Source organism: Citrus sinensis, chromosome 1 (genome assembly GCF_022201045.2).
Source record: "Citrus sinensis cultivar Valencia sweet orange chromosome 1, DVS_A1.0, whole genome shotgun sequence".
NCBI classification, from domain to species: Eukaryota; Viridiplantae; Streptophyta; class Magnoliopsida; order Sapindales; family Rutaceae; genus Citrus; species Citrus sinensis.
The window spans coordinates 19040689-19066755 of record NC_068556.1 but is presented as its reverse complement, the minus strand read 5'-3'; the positions used below and the strand labels follow the sequence as shown (position 1 = coordinate 19066755).

Here is a 26067-nt window from a genome sequence, read left to right as displayed (position 1 = left end):
TGATTGTTAGATCATCATTAAAAACAGAAGGCATTAAATTACTAAAATGCCCACCCCCGGGGGATGATTATTTTATTTATTGAGTCCATAAGAAAGAACAAAGAGTTCATGAAATGATTATTATTAAATATTAAAACAGTCGGCTCTCATGGTCTCATCACTCATCTCTATTACAATAATAGAATAATTAAATTTAAAAAAAATATATATCGTAGAATATAAATATTAAACTTAAGCACAACAATTAATTAATTTATTTTTTCTCCTAAAATATTTACTACGGAACGGATACCAAATTACAATTAAAAAAAAAAACAAAAATCCAATAATATATCATCCAATTTCTCGTTCATCAATCATCGTCCATTTCCATTCACTTTCCCTTCATTTTCTCTCTCTCTCCTTCATTCTTTTCTCATAAAATTTCCCGAGAAAATTCAAGCTGTTTTCTCAAACTCAATCCTTGTCTGCAACTCAGATCCGATTCTCCTCCCCGAATTCTTGCCTCAAGTTTCGCCTGCTTAGATTCTTTTCGCTCTGTATTTTTCCCTCTGAAAGAATTAATTTAAGGAAAAAAAAACACCATTTCTAACCATTATTTTCTCTTCAAAATCCCACCTTTTTTCTCTTCAAAATTTTCCCAGAAAATGCATTATTGTGATCGCTCAACAATGTTAACAAATGGGTATTGCTTGGTTTTTTAAGCAAACTCATGTTTTGTTTTGTATAGTAACAGATAGATTGTAAAGGCTAATTTTTATTTTAAGTTGCATTGTTTTTTTGGTTTATCAATAAATTTGATGGATCTAAAGATTCTCTGACAAGGGAATCTTTTGTGGGTAGTTTCATGTTTGGTGAACAAATTTGATTGTAATATAATTAATAGTGGAAAGAAAAAAAGTCCAAATTTGTTGTATTAAATTTTTTGTTCGGGTCAAAAGTAGATCCATGGATCATGTAATTGGAGGCAAGTTCAAGCTGGGGAGGAAGATCGGGAGTGGATCGTTTGGTGAGCTTTATTTAGGTGCGTATATATTTTGTGGTTATTTAGCTGCATTTTTGTTTTAAAAATTTTTAAGCCTTTAATTTTGTTTGTAACTTGTTAGTATGTTTTTAATTTTGGTTTATTTGCTATAGGGGTTAATGTGCAAACTGGCGAGGAAGTTGCTGTGAAGCTGGTATGTGAAACTTTTATTGCTTTATTGTTGATTTTGTTAATTATAAAATTTATAGGGAAGTTTGATTTCTTTTTTGATGGTAAATGATCATCATGTATTGGACGTTACAAGTGGTTTTGGATTAATGTTGGTTGATTTTTGCTTTTGTTAGTTTCATTCATAGAGTGAATATCAAGATGTGGTATGAAGGTTAAGTTGTGATCTATAAGAGGATGAAAAAATGCTGCAAATTCTTTTGTCTTTGGCATACCAAGTGAAAGGACTAAATGATTTTTGCATTCCGATTATTTGATAATAAATATCAAACTGCTACTTTGCTGAGACGATCAGATAATGAAGTTTGTTTCTTGGTGATGAATTGGACTTAAGTTGTTGAGAGTTGTATTTGAGGTGTTACCAAAGAGTAATGGATGGAACTGCAAACCATACTGCATGCTGTTGTCCAAAAATTATTTGTATTAACGAACCAAAGAAGTTTGCTGAAATCTTTCTTTGAGTATGCTGTCAAATGTGCAGTTTTTCCTTTGTCATGTGCATGTTTTTGTTATACCTTGGAGTACTTAATTCAAGTTTTTCTTTCACCTTTTAGTGTAACTTGTTTTTATCTATGATATTCTCCTTTTTTTTTTTTTTCAAATTTTGAATTATGTGCCAACCTTCATTTGTCCTTTTTCGTTCAGGAATCTGTGAAGACGAAGCATCCTCAGCTTCATTATGAATCAAAATTGTACATGCTTCTTCAAGGAGGAAGTAAGCTATTATTTTAGTTAATTATCTAATTAGATTGATATCGTGGATTCTTTATGTGGATCGAAATCAAAATACGACTTTCTTTTTCTTGTTATTCACTTAAATTCTTATCTGCATGTAGCGGGTGTTCCCCATCTCAAATGGTTTGGAGTGGAGGGTGAATACAATGTCATGGTTATTGATCTTCTTGGACCAAGCCTGGAAGATTTATTTAATTACTGCAACAGAAAGTTTTCTCTGAAAACAGTTTTAATGCTTGCGGATCAATTAGTAAGTATGCTAATGGTCTCAAGAATGTTCTACCTGGTTGATGCAGTTTCCATGCTTATACTGTGTTTTTATTTTTCTGCCTTATATAGATAAACAGAGTTGAGTATATGCACTCACGTGGTTTTCTACACCGTGATATAAAGCCTGACAACTTTCTGATGGGTTTAGGGCGCAAGTCAAATCAGGTATATTCATATATGTGTCTTCTTTCTTGCATGCACTTGCAAAATAGATTCTTGGCTGCAACAAAATTGTAACTTCATGTAAAGATTTTCTATGTGACCTCGACTGAAAATATTCGACATTCAGAAAGTGAATGTCTGCAGAATTTCTTTTGGCCAGAATATATGAGAGTCATAAGTAGGAATTAGTTTATTGAAAGATCATGTGGAGAGTACAAGTAAAGCTCATGTTGAATTTATTATGGTTACTTAAATTATTCTTAAACATGAACTGATAATCATATATGTTACCGGAATAAAAATGAAGGTAAAAGAAGATAGAAAATATAAGGCATGATTGAAAAGTAAAAAGCTAACAAAGATACACTACATGTCATCATATTGAATTAATTATGGTTACTTGAATTATTCATAAACATGAGCTGATAAGCATACCCGTGATAAAAATGAAAGTAAAAGAAAATACAGAATGTGAAGACATGAATGAAAATTAAAAAGCTAACAAAAATACTCTACATATCATCAAACAACATAGACAATGGGAAGACATTGTTGCTATGTTTTTTGATGATATTTAGTGTATTGTTGTTAGCTTCTTTACTTTCAATAATTTCTTTTGTTGAAAAATAATGTTCTGTTTGTGCTTCCTTTGTAGTAGGACTGCCCTTTTGTGTTTATGAATATGTTAGTGCTTGTCCCAGAGAAAAAAATTTGTGGTCCTGTTCTCACTCATGTTTTCTTGATCATTTACCACACAAGAAGGTTCAGGAGTGGAATCTCTACATTTTTATCTTTTGCTGAGCTTTCATGAGATTGAGTTGTCCAATCTTGCAGTAATTATCATATAGAACAAGAAATGCCCTCTTGCCCTTGCAGTATGGAACTTTCGCTTTCCGTTCCAGGATAAACACGTGAATATTTTAATTCATGTTACTTAACACTCCTTGAAATTACTGAGTCAAACATTTCATTGATTTACCCAGTAATTTGTTATTTTAATTATGTTGTGCTCATTTGTTACACCTTGAATGACAGGTATACATCATTGATTACGGCCTTGCTAAGAAGTATAGGGATCTTCAAACACACAAGCATATACCATACAGGTATTAGTATTCTTTCCTCTGTTTGCATAATTTGCTCTTCTGGTTCCTTGCTTGTTCACCATTTTGAACTCTCTTATATAGTATTGCAATGTTATTTGATTTGCGAATAGTTGCCTTCTAACTGAATGTTACTGGTGCATTTTGATGTCAAAGTTCTACTTTTAAGGCTCGATCTGTATGAAGTTTTAATCCTTTTTTCTTTCTCTTTTTGTGGATTTAAGGTTGAGCTGTAGGACTTTCTTGATTCTTTGTATTCTTTTAGCATGTAGAAGAGGATTGTTAAAGATATGTAAGGCAGAGAGTTGCTTTTGTATATAAATGCACACCCTCATGCGACTCTCTCTTCCATTAGATGTGTGCTTAGGATTCCTGAATTGCTTTTACTTAAGCAGTGATTGGGACCAGGCACTTATATTAACCGATTGTGATTTGTTTCTTACTATAAGTTTTGAAATAGGCGAGGAATGCAAATAACACAAAAGGTTTTGAGAGTCTGAGGCTGAGAAAAAGTCTGCCTCCTTTACGTGATGTGCCTCACTCTTATATTTTAAGCTTGAATGGATTCCATCAGAAATTCTTACAAAATAAAAGTGGAACCAAAGGCAATCAAAGCTGAAATGAAATGACCAATAGGCAACATTTTAGTTATTGACATAGTGATCAATTATTGATCAAAAAAGCCAAAGATCTCCAAGTATATGAGTAATGGTTTCCCTTAACGGAGGGACTTTGGAGAAGCCTCATATTCTTACGTTTTCTGTTCCTTACCTGTATATGTAAGGAAGAAATTATAGCTGTGTAAAGGTTTTATGTTAGAACTTGTGAGATTGCATAGGAGATTGGGGGCAGCTTTTAAGATGAAACTCTCCAAGCCTTCTGTGATTGATATTTTCTTTCTAGTTCAGAATCTTGTCAATGTTTTGAAGGTCTTCATTGAGTTCTCAAAGAATCTTTTTACCTTCTCTAACTGTTCATTGTATTTTTTTGGTTTTTTTTTGTAATTTGCTTCATTCTTCTCAAGTCTTCATGTTATCTTGGAAATGTACCACTATGTTCTTATGAATGGGCTCCTGTGTATGTGAGTATGCGTGCATTTTTCTATTGGAAATGTTGTATTATTTTGTGGTATTTCTTTCAAACACTTTGGTTTATTTCTGAATTCCCTCAATTATGGTGAGTGTAAAACCCTTTTCCTTTTTTATCTTTTATGATGTTCATGAATATTCATTATGTTGTTCTTTATACAGGGAAAACAAGAATCTTACAGGAACAGCTCGCTATGCAAGTGTTAACACTCACCTTGGAGTTGGTGAGTCAAGCTATTTAATTGAATCATTAAAGATTTCCTTTGTTGTCAATGTTATGTTTACTTGTGTCAAAATTTATATTGAAACTAATTGTGATACTATTTTGCTTTCAGAGCAAAGCAGAAGAGATGATCTGGAATCTCTTGGATATGTGCTTATGTATTTTCTCAGGGGAAGGTTCGACGCATAACCAAGTCACTCCTCCTTTCTTTATAAACCTCAGTCATACTTTAACTTCGTTTCTATTTTTCAGTCTTCCCTGGCAGGGATTGAAAGCTGGTACCAAAAAGCAGAAATATGACAAGATTAGTGAAAAGAAGATGCTTACTCCTATTGAGGTATCATTTTGATCAAACATACGAGTAGAGGAAAATATGTGGTCCATTAAATTAGCTGACTCTTCAATAAATTTTTAATGCCGATTTGTTATTTTCCAGGTCCTTTGCAAATCTTATCCTTCAGAGTTCACATCATACTTCCACTATTGCCGGTCATTGCGGTTTGAAGATAAACCAGATTATTCATACTTGAAAAGGCTTTTCCGCGATCTGTTTATACGAGAAGGTTAGCTTGTAACTCTTTAAGAGTCGGTTCTCATATTCACCTTTTTGTTTAGTTGCCAAAACTCAGAAATAAACTGATCTCAATTGTAACATGTGCAGGTTATCAGTTTGACTATGTTTTTGATTGGACTATATTGAAGTATCCGCAGACGGGCTCCAGTTCAAGATCACGAGTAAGTAGTTTTAATGTTGTTGGCATTTATTCTGAGGGGAAAAAGGTATGTTTGCTTTTATTTCTTAGTAAACGATGATTCTTGTATAATAACTCTCCCTTTATTTTGATTCGACAGCCAAGCGGGAAACCAAATTTGAACCCTGCAGGACCATCAGCTGAAAGAGTAGAGAGGCCTTCAGGTTAGTTCTTTTTACAGCTTCATTTGAAACAAGTTTCAGTAATCTGATTGCTGAATCTAATAGGTGCTTATAATTATCTTTATAGGTATGATTGAGGCTGGGGCTCAAGCTTTTGATCTGTTACTTTGCCTGATTAAGGAATTTTAGTTTTTTGAAGTGCTGATTTGTTTAATCTATTTTTTTAGAGCAAATGTTTTGTTGATTTTTTTGTTTTCTAAGAGTTTTATGCAGTTTATTTTCTTGTTAATTTGAAATAGAAACTCCCCTGACTTCCTCGCCCCTTCCCACTCCCCACCCAAAAAAAAGAAAGTTCATGAGGTTTATTATGTATCTTGTAGGACAAGAGGTTCGAGATAGATTCGCTGGTGGAATTGAGGCCTTTGCAAGACGGAATACATCTGGTCATGGTCTGCATGGTGATCACTCAAGGCACAAATCTTCAGATGATGTGCCATCATCAAAGGATGTGGTGAGTAATTGCCTATGCATAATTTTGTATGCATCAACTCCTTGTATCTCTGTTCCTATACATTTGGAGTTATGCTCAGTTTAGTGTTTTCATGAATAGAAGTCAAATATAATGCTGCCAAGTTTCTAAACTACTACTTGTTTTTGCTCAGCAACCTGATTCAGAAAGGCCTCGCTCTTTGTCTCGAAACAGTAGTTCTTTAAAGAGGGCTATCATGTCAGGTGGCCGACCAAGCTCATCTGGTGACCATAGTGATAATCGGTCAGGCAGACTGGTCTCAGGCTCTGGCAGTGGTCGTCTGTCTACTACCCAAAGGGCTCAACCTGGGTATGAGTCTAAGTCATCATCCTTCTCTCGTGGTGCAGCCACAAGAAGTGGTCGTGATGATGCACTTCGGAGCTTTGAGCTCTTGACAATTGGTTCAGGAAAGAGGAAATAAACGACATAACTATCTGGTAAGATAGATTTGTCTCTACCGAGGATGAAAATTTTCTTGTTGCTCCTATCGAGATCCCTGCACTGAAATGGTTTTACCACATTTTGTATATGTGTACCCATTATTGGACTCAGTCCACGGCCACTGCCACAGCCAGAGCTAGAGAAAGCGCTTTGTACTTTGTCAGGGATTTTTGCCATTATGTTATGCTGCTAGACTCCTAAAAGGAAGAGAGCAAATGATGATTTTACCCTAGGGAATTTGTTCATAAATTTGAACACTAGTAGTTGTAATAAAGACCTGCGTTATATTTTGTTCAGAAGAAAAACTAAGCCAAATAATCTAGTTTATAGCTTTTTGTGACTCCTATTATACCCTCTCAAAAGTAAAGTACAATATCTCGAAGAATTTTGTCTTTTTGTCGTTGGATTTGGATTCATAAGAGTCCACACCACCAATTTGGGTCCGCGAATATTTTTTTTTTTGAATATAGTTCACCAAGTCTCAAATCAAAGTTGCTTCGCCGGGATCTTCATCATCATTGAAATTTTCAGTGTCATCAATATGCCTTGAAAACTGAAGTCAGTAGTATAGAAAAAGATCAAACGAGCTTGCAAATTAATATATTACATCGCCAAAATGTTAATTTTATTCATTTAATCAAAATATGAAAAGAGGGAAAATGAATCACAAATCAAGTGGGTAACAAATGAAAGCAGTGCTAATACTAACAATATCACATGATTAGAAAGAAAATCACAAGAAGAAAATCAATCCAGTCGAGTTCAATGCACTTTTTAGCCAAAGACGAAATGCTAAATTTTAATAAAATAGATGATTAACTTTAATTTTGTTTTTAATTTTCTAGTTAAATTGCAAAAAGATTTTCGTTTTTAAATAAGGAATGAAAAACTTTTTGTGCCAATCAGTTGGCACTCAGAAGTGAGTTTCGATTAAAAAACGGAGGCGTGCATTTTATCAAACACTTTGGAGATTGGGGGACATTGTAGCACTTCCATTGCGGTTCACAGATGCCATGCCAATGCCGACCCATCACCACTCTTTTTCTTTTCTGATTTCTCCGTGAACTCCACAAAGCTGTTCCTTCGTGTTCTTCAAAATCAAACCAATTCTCTTTCTCATACATACCTAAACACCCGAGCTAGAAGCGAGGCCAAGCCTAGCCCCCATTTGAAAAGCTCGCCAACTTTCTCTCTTTCACGCTGGGGCACACATAAAATAGTATAATATTATCTGGGTTTGTCTTTGTTGAGTCTGTTTTTTGAAATTTGTGGTGGGGTTGTTAGTTTTTGGGATCTAGGGTTTTAGTTAAAAAGTAGCAGCCGAATTTAATTGAATTTGATTGAATTGAATTGTTATGATGGAAATAGAGGTAGTGGGTGGTGAAATGGCGTCCTTCGATGCGGATTTGTTACAGTTACCGGAGTTCTCACAGTTGGCTCTCAAATCCAATCCCCATCTTGCTGAAGAGCTCTTCTCTATATGGCTTTCGCTGCCCGAGACTAACAAATTGGTGCATATTTTAAATTTTTTTCTTTTATTTTATTTATTTATTTGTTCATTCTTTAAGCTTTTCGTTTTTTAGTTGTGCTTTACTTTTTTATATATTGAAGATGATCAGTTGAATGGAATTGTTTCAGTTGTTAGCCTTTAGCTTCCTGTTGTAAGAGCTTTGGTAATTTGGGTTGTGCAGAATTATGTGTGTTGTTACATGTGTATGTTGTTTCATGAGTGTAATATTAGTTTTTTGTCTAGAGTGTGGGGATGGGATAAAATTTCAGTGCCAATTCAGAATTTGATGGCTCATTTGACCCTCAATAAATGTAGTTAGAAAGCTTTGTTGAAATGCTTTGAAATTGGGGGGGAAAAAGGATGGATTTTTAAATGAGAGGGATAAGTACAGAGGAGGGGGAGTGTTGTCTTATAACTTATAAATGAGGGGGAGGGATAAGTACAGAGGAGCGGAACAGTACAACTTATAAATTGGGAAGGGAATGGTGAATATTGGTAGGTAAAAGATGTTCAAACATGATACTATTGACTGACACGTTCAAACATGATACTATAGAATTAAGAGGGACTAGTGGTTTTGAGATGTCTTTTTATTTTTGTCATGTTGCAAGGTTAATCTTTGGGGAAATGGCGTTAGGATAAAGAAGCTAACAATAACAAACAAAATATAGCTAACACCCATGATTAATCCCGCAGAAAGGAAAATAGTAGCGTGTTTTTCTTGACGTAGTTTCTGATTTCAAAATATGAGACGAAAATCAAGAGTGTTTGACTTGTTGGATATTGACATTATCTTTTTTGTTTTTGGTTCATTTTGGACTCAATGTTTTCATTCTCAAAAGTATTTCTTTGCGCTGTTTGGACATAGGTGAAGTCACTGCTGTCTGATGCAAAGTCAGGAACTTCTTTAAATTCTCTTGGGAATAGTAGTGTGAATGTTTCTGGCAGTTCATTACCTTCAGTGTTTCCAGCTGGCAGTACTCCTCCTCTTTCTCCACGTTCTACCTCTGGCTCTCCCCGTGTTTCTAAACAGAGGGCTGGTCCTTCTTCTTTGGCTTCTCCGTTAAAAATAGTCAGTGAACCAGTACGTGAGGTCATACCTCAGGTATGCACTACTGGTGTACTTTTCCATATTATTTGCAGATAATATTTTATACAAGGTAACACTGTATTTGTCTTGATGATTTGATGAGTAGATTTGTTGTCTCAATGGAACTCTTAAAATGCTTGCAGTTTTACTTTAAAAACGGACGCCCGCCTCCAACTGAAATGAGAGATCAGTGTGTGTTTGCAATTGATCAGCATTTTTATGGTCACATGGATGGACTGCAAGTACAAGGTGAGACTACCATTGCTGTCAGTTGGATTCTGTTTGTCTCTTATCATTCTCTTTATAAATTTTTTTTAATCAATTGAAGTATTTCTTTTACTTTTCTCTCTTTTATATTCCTTTGTTAGAGTTTAAGTCCATCACGAAGGAAATATGCAAGCTACCATCATTCTTCTCTACTGCACTGTTTAGAAAGATTGACGTTGAAGGCACTGGTATCGTGACGAGGTATGTTGTTTCTGTGTGGATCAGCGCTTTGTTGAATTTTCTCTGATTATTGATAGCTTTTGCTATTAACTTTGTAACTTTGAATGAGTTTATGTGAAGCAGAACTATGAGTTGTACCCCAGCTGATAGAGAAGGCTGTTGCAAAATTATGCTATTAATAGAGAGGGCTGTTGCAAAATTGTGCTGTCAATAGTTAAGGATGTTTTTTGTTTGTGTTGCTTGTACCACTTGTTTGCTGTTCCATTTCTGGTGATTGAGTCCCCTCTTTATCAATTGCTCTTACCCCAGAAAAAGAGGAGTTTCTCGTGCATCTAGATTTTTGGGATGGATTGAATGATTTTGGACCATTTTTTTCTCTGTTCATAATTTTCCACTTCAGAAATCTGGTAATTACAATGGTATTATTATTGTTATCTGTTGCTAACTTAGTTTGTCATGTGACATATTGCAGAGATCAATTTGTTGATTATTGGATGAGAGGCAACCTGTTGACAAAGGATTTGGCAACCCGGATATATATAATTCTAAAGCGACCAGATCGTAGTTACCTTACTCAGGTTCATTTGCATTTTTATTAAAGCCTTTTATTAAGGTAAAAAGCTTCATTGTCTGGCCATTTTTGTTTGTCAGTGTTGTGGGAGGAGTGGTCAACCTTAATAAAGAGAATTCAAGTAAGAGTTACACAAGGAAAACAATAAAATGCAAAATGAGATAAAGAACATTGTAGGACACGAAGCATTAATTAATTCTGGAAAAATGAAAATCATTCTAACAGAACGAAATGTATCATCTGGTTGGATCCTTGCTGGTGGAACTTGTGAAAGAAAGGGGAATTTTGATTGCACAGTGATTAGGTGTCACTATCTTTTAATGTTCTTGAATGCAGGACGATTTCAAACCTGTTTTACGGGAGCTTTTGACATCTCATCCAGGGTTGGAATTTTTGCAAAGCACACCAGAATTTCAGGAAAGATATGGTATGACACTGTTTTCTGATTTTATATCTATATAGTGAAGGCAGCTCTGGATTTGAAGTCTCTCACACATGATGCATGGGGACTTGAGCAGCTGGAAATTTGTCCCCAAACTGCATCTACCATTGGGCATCATGTTTCGATTGAATTTGCATTAAATTAAACATATTCTTGTGTCCTAACGAAAGATGCATGAATATTTATTCTAATCCTTTATTTGATTTCATTTTGAAATAGTCATTTACTATCCTCTTAGCATGTATCTAATGAGTTTCTGTTTCATATTAGATTTTGTAACATTGTTCAAATTATGTAGTTCATTTTCAGGGTCATGTGGGCACTTTTGACCTTGCCTCTTATTTTAATTTAACCACATATGTTTATAATGAACCTAGCATGTAATGAATATATTTTGAAGCCAATCCTTATTAAAAAATGAACTTTAAGACATCTAGTGCTTCTTCAGGCTCAATTTATACTTAGCACCCGCTTGAGATTGAGTTGCCTCGTCAGTAGCTATCAAACTTTTTATACTTCAACTATTGGAAACTATTGATCTTTACTAAATACTTTTATCTGTTATGAATTCAAGATTAAGTGCTTGTTTGCTTTGATGTTTGAAGTCTAAATTTGGCTTATTGTGAGACATTTTGATGTTTTAGCATTTTTGTATTTCCGTAACTGAAGTCTTACCATATGACATTTGCCTCTGAATATAAAATTATGAATTTTCTGATTGTGAGTGATTAAATGTCTGAATGGGAAGGAATTCTTTTTGCTTTCACAAGTACCCTTATATATATATATATATAAAAGAAAACTATGACCATTTGAATTACTAAATAATGGGCATATTACACTTTATTGATGGATCAGGTAACTACCCAAAATCCACAAGTAACATTGTTAAATGTACTAATTTCGTATTAGTTAAAACCCATTTTTTTTAATAAAAAAATGGAATATTATTATTGAACTTTTTCATATCAGAATTTCTCTTGTTCCTTAATTTTACTTGGTCCAATGAAGAAATAGCTTAGAAATTTGGGAAAGGAATATTAGATTTATGATGATTCTAATTGAACTATATGATAGATAAAATCTGTATGGGATTGAAGAAGCACTATCAGTATTAGATATCGATTGATTTTCTTTAACAGAGAGTACACATACATGAAATTGAAATTAATCAAAATCAGGGTAGTCCTATGAATGATGAAATAGCTTCTTTGAAAGATGAAATAGCTAACGTACGTTCAATTTTATGCAATGATGCTACCATTAGATGATTCTTTTATTTATATTCAAAGATTATGTTAAATTGTCAAAAATAATATTATCAGAATTATTTTCATTCTCTGAAATAATTTTATGTCTATCAAATGTTTATCTTATATAAATATTTATAACATATAAATACTATCAGTTTCTTTAAAAAAAAACAAAAATTAAAAAAACATATAGATACTAGGTTACACTTTCAAAGTATAAATACTTAACTTTCTAGTATCCTAACACTTTCAAGGACACATGTCAAAATACTAGATTTTAGATGTTCTCGGTTAAAAAAGAAAAAAGAAAACACTAAGACATTAGACAGATAAAAACAAACATATTTCATATATGTTCATTCAGACCTATTTTGACTTTAGCCAAATGCAAGTATATTTAGATTTCAGATGAAAAAAAAAAAAAAGACACTACCGAGGCTGAATATCACAGTTACAAACAAGCCCTTAGATGAAATAATATGTAATTGTTTTTCACCTATAATTTAATGACTTATACATATTTATTTCCTCTGCAATGTAACAGCTGAAACAGTCATATACAGAATATTTTACTACATTAATAGATCTGGAACTGGCCATCTTACCCTCAGGGAGTTGAAGCGTGGAAACCTGATTGCTGCGATGCAGCATGTAGATGAAGAAGAAGACATTAACAAAGTCTTGAAGTAAGTCTGCCAGCTGAAAATGTGCTCTGTAAAGTTGTGGATTACAGTGTTTCCCCTGTCTCACCTGTTCAAGGTGCACTCAAGAATTGAATTTTGCAGAGCAATTTCTCTTGTGGTATTCATTGCATTTAGATGATAAAATAAAATTTATTTATTTATTTTTTTTTCATGTTGCTTTCTAGCATCCAGTGGTAGAGAGGAACCAAAACTCTGATTTAAAATGAGCTAATGGCTTTCATTCCTTCAATACTATTGACTGTGTCGAGGAAAATATTCTCTCCTTTTTTTGAGTTCAGTGTTGTGCCATAAAAATCCTGTATCGTTTTTTTTCCCTTTCTGGAATGATATTTTGCACATTTTTTCTTGTGAGAAATAATATATTCTTTAATGTGAAAATGTAGTATGCAAAACTCAGTGCACTACGTATGGAAATTATGAAATTAATGTTTAGAATTCTGTCTTTTCTGATTTATGGAAATAATTTCTTTTCCTGTTTTTTGTTAGTTCAGGTACTTCTCTTATGAGCACTTCTATGTAATATATTGCAAATTTTGGGAGCTTGACACCGACCATGATTTTTTTATCGACAAGGAGAACCTTATCAGATATGGCAATCATGCTCTTACCTATCGTATTGTTGATAGAATTTTTTCTCAGGTTCGCATTTGTGGTCTCTTTGTGTCTTTTCTTAGTCTGGAGGTTTTGCTTCGAGGAAGAGAATACTATTCTATGCATGTATGTAATTTATGAAACTATTTTTTATCTCATCAGTGCTTTGACGTTACTTCAGGTTCCAAGGAAATTTACTAGCAAAGTTGTGGGGAAGATGTGTTATGAAGATTTTGTTTACTTTATGTTGTCAGAAGAGGATAAATCTTCTGAACCTGCATTAGAGTACTGGTATGTTATCTCCCTTTTTCTCTGTTTGAGGTGAAGTATGAAGAAAGAATTGTTTCATACTTGAAAGACTCAATGGTTTCTGGATGAATTAAAGTTTACTACAATTTTGAAGGAACTAATTAAAATATCTGGTTAGCCTATCTTCTTTCTGATTAGTGTATCTTTGCGTATGGGCATACTGAGCATTTAGGTGCTTTATTGGGCTGGAGTAACTTTTGTTGTGATTAGATTAAACTAGACCAGCTGTTGTGCTGGCACCATTTGGTGCAGATTGAGTATTGATGCTTTTGTCCCTGTTGGTTGTCAAGGCATTTTGCTTGAAACAACTTTCACTGATTGTACATAAAAGTAAAGTTTCCATTTTCACTAAGCTGTTGCAACACCTCCCTATAAGGTTTGACTTGGTTTTTCCAAATGAACCCAATTATATGATGGCTGAGTTAATCTTAAGAGTTTCATCGTGATGAGCATTACCGGTCTCCTTGCTCTGAATTTCGCTTGGAGTCAACATGTAGACAGGCAAGTTGGCATGTCTCAGTCTGATAATATTTGTGATTCAATATGTGGATAATAGGTGTGTGGCAATCGAATAATCTGTCCCTTTTGACATTTAACCATAGAGAGTTTATCTGCTATGATTGTTCATCCTCAACGTCCGCTATTTGGTCCCTTCATAAAACCTTCTTCATGTGGGCTTGAGATTGTAATGCATTGTATATTCCTACTTCATTTCTTATTAGTTGTTTTATTACATTGTTGATAAGTTATGTGACCTGTTTACTTCTTGATTCAGGTTTAGATGTATTGATTTGGATGGGAATGGATTGCTCACGCCAAACGAATTGCAGTACTTGTACGAGGAGCAGTTGCATCGGATGGAGTGCATGGCCCAAGAGCCTGTGTTATTTGAGGATGTATTATGCCAGATTGTTGACATGATTGGACCAGAGGTCAGTCTTGGTTTTTAGCTAGGACTCATCTTTGTCTTTCACTTATTGTTTCCAGTATGATTATGCTTTTCCTAATGTGATTGGTAGTATTCATAATGTCATATACAGAATCAAGGCTACATCACTCTGCGCGACTTGAAAGGCTGCAAGCTTTCGGGAAATGTTTTCAATATTCTTTTCAATCTCAACAAGTTCATTGCTTTTGAAAGCCGTGACCCTTTTCTTATTCGTCAGGTAAGTGTGTAGTTTCCTTATTGCAACCTCTACATTGAATTGATACGTTATATTGGTTGGGCTCTGCTTACAAGATATTTTTTGTGTTAGGAGCGTGAGAATCCAACTTTGACAGAATGGGATCGCTTTGCACATAGAGAGTATATAAGACTTTCCATGGAAGAAGATGCGGAAAATGTTTCAAATGGAAGTGGAGATATATGGGATGAATCACTAGAGGCTCCCTTTTGACATTAATTAGGTAATTTCCTATGAGGTAATTTTGCTGGAGTTAAAATAATTTCCTTGGTGGAAAAATTACTTGTTTGATTGTTGTTGTATCGTTTAAATTTTATCTAATCTCAAACTACTAAATATTGATAAATTCGGGCTTGTATTTAATTGCAGGATATTGTGCATTGACGATTGAACATGACGAGAAGGGGGTAGAAGAATGTAATGCAGAAAGTTCTAAAGAAGGTGATAGAACGTTAAATTACATCGTTTTTTGTTTGTTTGTTTTTATCTTCTGACCAAGTCAAAGTGGAAAGGAATTGACATCAAAAATATTAGTTTCAATCAGTCTATTTTGAGTGTTATTGTAAACTTTTTACTTCAATTCTGTCGATTTTTGTATATATTTCTGTTGCTGTAAAAGTTCTTTGTAGCACTTAGAATACAATAAGTGAATGACCTAAGGTTTGTTTTTGAATTTTATTTAATTATTTTATTTTATTTTTCTTAAAATTACTTCGGCTAAGGTGATAGAAAGTGGTATACGTTTTAAAATTATGGACTTCATAAATTTATTGGGTGAAAATGAACACATTTTGTAGAGCTTTAAACTATAAATTCCTGTCGGATATGTTGCCAGAGCAGGTCAAAATTGTCAGTTCCCATTCAGGCAAAGCAGAATTTTTCTATCCAAAATGAATGGGATAATAATACGAATGACCAGACGCTGAAGACCAAACTAGATGAGGCTACCGAGCAAACTTCACACCATAAATAGATTTACTAAGGTTAAAACTATTGGTATGATGGAAACCTCTGTGGCTTTGTGCGCTCTCGGGTTCTGATATGTGATGGGAATCTATTCATCTCTTGATTATATAATTGAGTAGAGATAAACATCTTCTCCATTGATATAAGTGGAATAAATATTTCTTCAGTACTAGTAATGATAGAAATTTGAGTTGTACCATAAAAACTTATTTAAGATAGTCTTAATAAATTTTGAACTGTAAATATCGATAGATTTCTGAATATAATGTCCCGAGAGAGTAATCCAAAATTTATTCCAATAAAAAAAATTAAATTATGTTTTCTTTTCATTCATGGTAGGATATCTCACTACTAGATACCCTATTTGGAAACATTAATGGCATATTGAAAGAAATCTTAAACATTCTTAGTGTCATTTCCTCAATCTATTCCAGGCCTTAAATTTAAGGCAAATGTTGGTTGTGTTATTAAAGGAACAATAAGAAATTAAGAAATACAAATTTTGAAATGGGAAACTTCATAACAATTTCAAACAATTTTTCTATATTATCAAAGGGCAGAAATAACTTACCAAATACAACAAATAGAGAAATAATGACTTCTTAGATATACAAGTAAAAGATAATAATTTCTGATGATTTCTTTCTTTCTTTTTACATTTAAATACCGGAATGGTGTCACATGCTTTCTATAAGAAACTACATAATTGATGATTAATTGCCATTTAAAATATCATTACGCACCTGCTTTAAATTTTAATGCCAGTGATATCAATCTAATCTCTAGACCCAGCACACAGATTCTTCAATAAATTAAGACACCAGCATCCTTTCCAAATATGCTCACTTTCATTAGCTCACTTACCTAAATTGCCCTTTATACTTGTGTTTTATAATGACAAAAATTAATTAGCATTAAATTAGTCAAGCATTTTCTTAAGAAATGCCAATAAAAATTCTTCTAATGACATTAAACACTTAGCAGGAAAAGTTAATATTGCTCTCCAAGCCAACTCATTGCATTACACACAAGTAAATATTATCTTAAAATTGGCTATAAATTCACAATCAATCTAATATTTCATCCATTCATCAATTCATGCATATATTTCTCTTTTGCTTTCTTTGCAATCAAAATTAAAATCTTCCATCTTCAGTTTCAATAACTCATCTAAATTTTCTCAATAAGCTTGCCATGGCTGGATTTGGTTGGAATATGAGGCAAGGCAATAACGATATGTATGATCAAAAGGGCAGCACACAAATAGCTTGCAGAATATGTGATCAAGTGTTTTTAAGCACACAGGCTCTCATAAACCATATTGAAACTCACATGGTTCATGATGAAACTGCTGCTGCAGCTGCCACAGGCAGAGCCAGATCACATCATCATCAAAATGATCAACTCAACAGCATCATGTTACCTCCTCGAAGAAACCCTCTTCTTCAACAACCTGCAAACCCTAATAATTTCCAAAACAATAACCTGCCGATTCCTAGACCCTCTATGTCAGAAGAAAGATACGACCCTTCCCTCTTCCAAAACGATCTTAGGAATTATTTTCCAATCCCACCGGCTAAACTTACGCGATTAACCATGAGATGCATGCACGGGCCGCAGCTGCCGCGTAATGGTAATTTTGGTCAAGAATCGGGGCATCAGATTCAGAAGCAACTTGCTAGTAGTAGTACCACTGATCAGGACTTTACTAAGCCTTTGCTTGATCAGCTGCAAAGACAACAAATTGTAGACGTTAAGAGAGATGATGAAGGAAACAATAGGGTTTATGAATCAGAGAGGCTAGATTTGAATTTGAAGTTGTAAAGCCAAAAGCCAGTTTAGGCCTAGGTTTTTTTAAAAAAAAAATATTATTCATGTATTTTTCTTTGAAGGTGTTGTAATTTAATTTAATTTGTTTATTTCACTGTTATCGTTTATTTTGGATAAGAGAGTTAAAAATTTGTTAATTGTTTATTTATCATTATGTGATTGCCTGTAAACTTAATTCTTCTATTAAATTCTTTGATATTTATAGGAAGAGGAGGAATCAGAAGTTATTTTTGTTGCTCTTCTAGTTATGGGAAGAGAGATGAATTTCACTGCCGAGGAAAAGTCTTTTGAGTACTCCTGCTCAAAAACGCCGCAATATTCAATGTAATTAATGAAATAGTGCAAATCTGGAAGCTAAATTCTCTAATAATTCTATAACCTTTATTAAAGAATTTATTTTTCAGAGCAACTTGATTTCAGAATGCAACTTCCTACGGTGGGCGATATTACCACGGTTCATATATAACAAGTTTGGTAGTTCTTAGAAATTTTAATTAATGTTTATGAAATTGTCATATTTTGACCCTTCAATTTTTTATTTATTTATGTTATAACTTGATTAAGTCTGTCTAATTTTCATTATGACCCTTTGAACCAAAAACCTTGTCCATCACTGGCTAGTTAGGGACTAACAACATAAGAATGGACAAACTCTTTATTCATCGTAAGTTAGCTTTTTTACTATGATTAAGGTTTATGAACTTCTTTATATGGTATTATAGCCAGCTTATACATGAGTAGCGCTCACATTATCTTTCTATATCACAAGGACGATATAAAATTAATGATTGCCCCACACATGACAGGGCGTCAAGGAGATAATCTCTCATTGACTAAAATTAGTTATTGGACAAAGTATATATACATAAGACACTCCTTAATTCATGAACTAATTTTTAAGTATGTGATAAACTCATTGACCAAGGGTTATTTAGAACACAACATATGAATTTAAAAATAATTAAGTACCATAACATTATTATCATCAAGTGTATTATTATCTTTAGCAGTGATATCTTTTCATATCTTTTTTTTGCCCTAAATTTGAATTTAAATCACTTTTTTAGAATCTTTTACAATTATTCTAATTGATTGTTGTATTATCTAGAACACCTTATTTTATTCTTTCGAATTAAAAGACTTAATGAACACAACGATAAAAATAAGTCGTGAGTTTAAGTTACATTCTATGTATAAATGCAACAATTGAAATAAAATTTTATTCTCTTAATTTTCATAAAAGCTAACTAATAACAAATATGGACACTCAATCCCTGTCAAACCAAAATTCTGGTTCTGCCATTGGATAAAAATAAAGATTGAACTATCTGCCATTGGTTAATTTCTTTTTCTTTTTAAATAAAACTTAAATGACATTCACCTTATGTCTATGAAGCTTTTTTGTTTTGGCTCCTTCAAATTTCTTTTTTTTTTTTTTTAAATGTTACTCATTAAATTTTTCTTTCTTATCTTATGACCCCCATTAAACCAAAATCTGTATTCCCCAAATGGTTGAGAGTAGTTAAGGACTAACAAAGCATGAGACAACTCTGTGCACACATAAGTTAGCTATTGAATATAACACCTATGATCTTCTATGTGATATCATAGCCAACTTGTGTACGAGTGGGGATCACATTACCTTATCACATAACAAAGATGAGGTAATACGATTGGTCTATACATGACGGGATTTTGAGACAATAATCTCTCATTACTTGAGAGTTGTTCTTGAGCTATACAGGGAGGGGGGCGTGGGGAACAATTATCAATTCATGAACTAGCTTTATGAGTTATGCCCATTGACGGAGTGTTATCTAGACTGGAACACCACTTATGAATTTTAAAAATAACTAAAAACCAAAATATCATTATCTTTAAGTGCATTATTTTTTAGTGTGGCAATATCTTTTAGAATTTTTTTTCCTAGATTCAATTTTTAAGACACTATTTTTATATTTTTTTAGTTATTTTAATTGACCATTGTGTTACTAAAACACCTTATTTAGTTCTTTTGAATTAACTGATACAAGGAACAAAATAAAAAAATATTATGTTGTGATTTTTCAATGATTTTAACTTTTAATTTTTTTTTATAAATACAGTAATTGAAATGAAAACTTATCCTCAAAATTTTTCATACATGCTAACTGACAATAAATATGAATTTTCAACTCTTCTTCATCTAGATCAAAAGTTGTTAAAAACATTAATGTTAATATTTTCTCCATAATGGCACCAGCATATCAAAATCTAGGTTCTTCACTGGACAATAATAAGCGTGGAACCATGCGGCGTTGACCCTTTTTTTAAAATAAGGGTGTTCAATGAAATTTACCTTATTTCTATGAAATTTATATGTTTGGGCTCCTTCAAATTTTCTATTTAATATTATGATCACTTTAGGTTTATTTTATCTTCAGGATAACCTCATCGATACAAAATCTTAACCATTTATTAGCTTAGAATAGATAGTTAAGGAATATTATAAATATTAGAAAGTTCCTCTCTCCTAAATTAGCTTTCGAGTAATATGTTTCTATCATATAGTCAATTTTTGCATGAGTAGGGTTGATTGTGCATTATTTTAAAATTCCCTTATAAAATTAAAAAAGAAATAGCTACCATAATCAAGCTGCTAGTGCTAGTGCTGATGTTGCTAATCAACTGAATCAACTTGCAGCTCCTGTTACCCCAATTGAAATTGATTTGAACTCAGATTATCATTAGGAGAACAACAATCCAGCTGCTGGTGAAGATGATGGATCTATCAACCTTGACTTGACTTTAGGTCTTTAAAAGTAAAATTGAGGATTGTGAAGAAGGTGGATGTGCAGTGATTTTCTTCAACTTTCTATTATCACAATAAAAAAAATATCAATGCAATTAGCGATGTTAATTAAAAACAAAGAAAAATCCTAGTTGTATCAATTTGTTGTTCAGTGGATTCAATATTGCTATTGTCCTTGTTATTGTTGCTTATTGTTGTTGTCAGTGATGTTACTTTATAGTCATTTGTAATAAGTTTTAATTTTTCTCTTTGGTTTTTTATTTGTTCCATGGATGATTCTAATTTCATTTAATGGTTAACTCTTCTGTTGATTTTAATCTTTTGATTTTCATACTCATTTAATCCTATTGAGTAAGTGATCAAAACTGTTGGATCAAATAAACTTTCACATATTTCCTCAGGAATTTTTTTATTTAAATCTAGAAAAAAAAACATAATTTTAACATGACATATACCATTGGGAAATAGTTAAGAAAGGTAGGGTTGGCAAAATTACTAACAAATTAAACAAGCTGAGCCGATTTTTTAGAGTCGATCAATTTAGTACAAACTTTGGTCCACTATCAAACCAAACCGACATTGAAAACTATACAAGAATTTGTAGCTTAATCCAGTTCATTTCTTACAAACTGGTTCAGTTCGGGTTGAAAACTTTAGAACCATACCAAAATAGAATTAACACTGGCAACAAGAAGAAACAACAGTATCAAACTGAATTAACTACTATAACACCATTATCTTCAAGTGTTTTTTTTTTTAATCTTGTAGAGGTCATATGTTTTCGTACATTTTATAAATTAGTTTAACTATTTAAATAAATTTTTCTTTATATTTTTAAAATTTTTTTAGTTGATTGTGTGTTATCTGAAACACATTATTTAGATAATTTGAATTAAAAGAATTAATAAAGAACAACAAACATATTTTGTGAGTATTAAATAATTTTCAACTTTTAGTTAGATAGAAAAGCAATTTCTGAAATAAAAATCTATCTTCTAAATTTTTCCATAATGTTAACTGATAATAGATTTGGACATTCAATTCTTTTGCATAAATTAAAAGTTGTTAGAGAAACATTAAGAGTTTATATAGTAACTTAGCAATGCATTCCTTAACACTTAACTTCAACTTATAAATATGATAACAAAACCTAGTCACTGTAAAAATGCATCAATTATGTTATGCTTGACCCCCTCCCCAGCCTTAATAGATTCGGCACCCTTATTCCACGTGATGAGTGTTGCTGTTTTGAGCTTTCCTGCATTCTGTCTGTCTTTAACTTAAGAGTTCTGCCATCAAAGGGATAGAAACATGTTCTCTATGAATATTCACTTACGAACAAGGCTAATCACCCTACATTAAGGAAGGAAAAAAGTTGATTTGACTAACCCAAATTAAACCGAACTGAACCAAATTTAAATCAGTTTGGTTTGTTTTACATATTGAATTTGTTAAGTAAGAATTATTTTAAAAAAGGTAAAAAAAAAAAAAGGAACTGTCAAAATGAAAATTACAACACTATCAATATCTTACTGGATTTGATAAACCTAATAATTATAAAAATAGATGGTGTACACTGATGTTCTTCAATTTTCTTTCATCACAATCAAATCAAAATTAATTTGGGTGACGTTCTTGTAAGGCTTTAGTGTTCATCACCCAAGAATTATAAAAATAGTTGCATTCATGTCGTTGTCTGTTGTAGGGCTGCGATGTTCCCCTTACAGTAGTTTCTTCTCATTTTCTTTAATTTTATCTTCCTCATGTTGTCGAGGTTCAATTAAAAAGAAAAAAAATCAACAATAAATGATTTAAAAGAGAAAAAAATAGTTACTCAAGTTATATTTAATTCAATTTATTCTTTTTAGATGTCCAACTAATTGGATTGTAAATGTGCAACACTAGACTATAACTTAATTTCGCTAGAGGGGGATATAACTTTGACTATTTAATTCTTTTTTTTTTTTTAGATTGTACGTTGAGTGTTATATAGAACTGGACATATTTAATAGCTATGAATTATAAGATTTAGTAAATGAAACATATAACCTCTTTAACTTGTAACTTTTGAATAATTTTTTGCTATTACTTTATTTAGTTCTTTCAAATTAAAGATTTAAAAAAAACAAAAAATATTATGCTGTGATTTTTAAATAATTTTAACTTTATTTTATTTTTATATAAATGCAGTAGAAAATCTATCCTCTAAACTTTTTATAAAAGGCTAACTGATAATAGATATGAATATTCAATTCTTCCACATCTAGATCAAAGGTTGTTAGAAACATTAATATTAATAGGGATATTATCATTTTACTACCAAAGTTATTTTGACATATCATGTCAGTACCATGGTTTGCCGAAAAGTGCATTTTACTAACAAACGTTTGCACCGTTATCAATTCATTACTATTCCGTTAAGAACGTTAAAAATTTGCTGATGTCTTGCTGATGTCATAAGGGCATCAAAGACAATTCCAGCTGTAAGAGTAAAATTGTTTGTTAATTTGATAGATAAATTATCATTTTACTACCAAGTTTTTAGTGGAATTATCATTTTACTATCAAAGTTATTATAACATATAATGCTTAAATTACAACTGGTAAAATTGTCTTTTAAACTCTTGGGGGTAAAATCGACTTTTAATTCAATTTATGTTAAACATTAACATTTTCTTAACGGAATAGTAGTGAATTGATAACGTCGCAAATGTTTGATAGTAAAATGTACTTTTTGTCAAACCATGGTACTGATATGATATGTCAGAATAACTTTGGTAGTAAAATGATAATTTCCCATATTAATATTTTCTCCATAATGGCACCAGCATATCAAGATCTTGGTTCTGTCATTGGATAATAATAAGGGTGGAACTATGTGTTGTTGACCATTTTTTTAAATAAGGGTGTTCAATGAAATTTACCTTATTTCTATGAAATTTATATGTTTGGGCTCCATCAAGTTTTCTTATTTAATATAATGACCAATTTAATTTTATCTTATCTTCAAGTCCCATCGACACAAAATCTTAGTTCTCTATTAACTTAGAATATGTAGTTAAGGAATAATATAAGTATTAGACAATTTTCCACTCTTAAATTAGCTTTTGATTAATAAGCTTCTATCATGTAGCCAATTTTTGCGTTAGTAGGGTTGATTGCGCGTTATTTAAATAATCATTATAAAATTAGAAAAAATTAACTGCCGTAACACAATTACCTTCAAGTACGTTGTTATCTCTTTGTGGTAATATATTTTCAGATCTTTTAAATAAATTTAGCTATTTAAATAACTTTACTTTACATTTTTTAATTGTCCTAATTAACTGTGCTTTATCTGGAATGCCTTATTTAGCTCTCTCTCTCTCTCTCTCTCCCCTCTGATGTAACCTTATTAGTTCTTTCAAATTAAGAGAATTAGTGAAAAAACAACAAACTAATTCAGTGAGTTTTAAATAATTTTCCACTTTTATGTTTCATATAAATGCAATATTTAAAAAGAAAATTTATTCCCTAAATTACTCATGAAGTTTTATTGATAATAGACAAAACATTCTATCATTCTACATATATTGAAAGTTGTTATAGAAAAACATTAATATTTTATAATAACTTAGTTATGCATTCGTTGGCACTTAACTTATAAATAAGATAAAAAAAATTTGTACACTATAAAATGCATCAGCCCTCTTTCCTTCTTCACTTACCAACTTCTCATTTGCTAGTCCTTTTAATTGTTTTTTCTTTTTTCCCCCTCTTTGTCCCCCCTTGTTCATATCCACCAAATCCATAATCATGTCTGGCAATGGACACCCCGATCGTTTCAGCTTAGCTTTACTAACTCATCATGCAAACCCTAACCCAGTTCAAGAGCATTGTGTTGTATGCCAACAAGTCTTCTCTAGCCCTGAGGCTCTTATAAACCACTATCAAACTCATATCAGAGGAGAAGAGCTTATGAATTTCCAGAACAACTTCGCTCGTGTTCAGAACCAATCAGCACTTGAAGCTCAAAGGATGTTTGTTTTTGATATCCCTAGCCAAAATCAACATCTTCATCCTCCATCATTCTCGCTGCTGCCAAATGGCTGCTTGAGGGCTTATACTAATAATATGCGGGACCAACAGATGAAGCCAGTTGTTTTTCCAGTTCGACGCATACAAAGTTTACCTCCTTCTACTAATGGTGGTACCATGATCAGTGCTACTAGTGCTAGTGCTACTGTTACTAATCAGCTGAATCAACCTACAGCTGTTGCTATGCCAGATTTGAACTCGGATTATCATGAGGAGAATAACAATCTAGCTGTTGGTAGAGATGATCGATCTATCAATCTTGACTTGACTTTAGGTCTTTAAAATTAAAATTCAAGATTGTGAAGAGGGTGGATGTGCAGTGATTTTTTCAACTTTCTATTATCACAATCAAATTATCAGTGCAATTAGATAACCCAATTAGAAATAAAGAAAAATCCTAGTCGTATCAGTTTATTGGTCAATGGAGTCAATATTGTTATATATTTTCCTTGTTACTGTTGTTTATTGTTGTTGTCATTGGCGTTCCTTTATAGTGTAGTATGCTTTAATTTTTCTTTTTGGTTTCTTATTTGTTCTATGGATGATTGCGATTTGATCTAATGGTTAACTTTTTTGTTGATTTTCATCTTTTGATTTTCATACTCATTTGGTCTTGTTGAGCAAGTGATCGAAATGGTTAAATCAAATAAACCAAGAATCTAACATTTTACATAATTCCTAAGGAATTTTTTTTCTTATGTAGGAAAAAAAAGACATAATCTTAACATGATATATATACCATTGGGAAATAGTTACAAGAGAAACTAAGGGTTGGTAAAATTACTGACAAATTAAACAAGCTAAACCGATTTTTTAGAGTCAATCAATTCGGTAGAGACTTTGGCTCACTATCAAACCAAGTCGACATTGAAAACTGTACAAGAATTTGCAGCTTAATCCGGTTCAATTTTAATAATTGATTCAATTCGATTTGAAAAGTTCAGAACCATATTAATATAGAATTAACACCAACAATAAGAAGAAACAACATTATCAAACGGAATTAACTACTATAACACCATTATCTTCAAGTGTTTTTTCTTTTTTCTTTTTAGCTTATAGCGGTCATATCCTTTACTTTTTATAAATTAATTTAACCATTCAAATCACTTTTTTCTTTATATTTTTTAATTATTCTAGTTGATTGAGTGTAATTTAAAACGGATTATTTAATTATTTGGAATTAAAAGAATTATTGAAGAACAACAAACTTATTTAGTGAGTGTTAGATAATTTTCTACTTTTAGTTTTGTATGAATGCAATTTCTTAAATGAAAAATCTATCTTCTATATTTTTAATAAGGTTAATTGATAATACATATGGACATTCATTTTTTTTTTTGGGCATAGATTAATAGTTGTTGGAGAATAAAATCTATTCACTATAAAAATGCATTAGTTATGTTATGCTTGATCCCTCCCCTAGCCCAAATAAATCGGGCTTCTTCATTCCATGTGATTAGTTTTGCTATTCTGTGTACTCTCACATTCTGTTTTTCTTTATCTTAAGAGTCCTGCCATCGAACAGACAGATACATGTTCTCCATAAATATTCACTCACCAAACAAGACTAAAATCACCCAACATTTTGAGGAAGAAAAAATGTGATTTGCTTGACTCAAATTAAACTGGTTTGGGTTTTGTTTTTACGTATTTGATTAATT

The 26067-nt window shown here is 32.2% G+C and overlaps 2 protein-coding genes across 4 annotated transcripts; both read left to right on the top strand.

Moving 5' to 3' along the window:
- Positions 1–308: 308 nt before the first annotated feature.
- LOC102626357 (casein kinase 1-like protein 10) lies at positions 309–6967 on the top strand. 2 transcript variants are annotated; one of them, XM_006489646.4, is made up of 14 exons: positions 321–1024; positions 1138–1178; positions 1859–1928; positions 2050–2198; positions 2288–2383; positions 3416–3486; positions 4734–4795; positions 4907–4970; positions 5047–5131; positions 5231–5357; positions 5456–5529; positions 5647–5710; positions 6049–6179; positions 6331–6967. In XM_006489646.4, exons 1-14 carry the CDS (start codon positions 949–951, stop codon positions 6616–6618), a joined length of 1398 nt encoding a protein of 465 aa, XP_006489709.1. In that variant the 5' UTR covers positions 321–948; the 3' UTR covers positions 6619–6967. The 2 variants fall into 2 exon arrangements, with proteins under 2 accessions (XP_024947887.2, XP_006489709.1); XM_025092119.2 differs by lacking the exons at positions 6049–6179; positions 6331–6967 and adding an exon at positions 5796–6035 and having other exon boundaries at positions 309–1024.
- Positions 6968–7373: 406 nt separating this feature from the next.
- On the top strand, positions 7374–15417 carry LOC102625679 (serine/threonine protein phosphatase 2A regulatory subunit B''beta-like). Of its 2 annotated transcripts, none has more exons than XM_006489644.4 (13): positions 7374–8149; positions 9017–9253; positions 9382–9487; positions 9607–9706; positions 10158–10263; positions 10593–10683; positions 12496–12637; positions 13147–13294; positions 13428–13537; positions 14331–14487; positions 14596–14721; positions 14812–14977; positions 15109–15417. In XM_006489644.4, the coding sequence occupies exons 1-12, from the start codon at positions 7994–7996 to the stop codon at positions 14950–14952; spliced, it is 1620 nt and encodes a 539-aa protein (XP_006489707.2). In that variant the 5' UTR covers positions 7374–7993; the 3' UTR covers positions 14953–14977; positions 15109–15417. The 2 variants fall into 2 exon arrangements, with proteins under 2 accessions (XP_006489707.2, XP_006489706.2); XM_006489643.4 differs by having other exon boundaries at positions 7375–8149; positions 14812–14962.
- The last annotated feature ends 10650 nt before the right edge of the window (positions 15418–26067 follow it).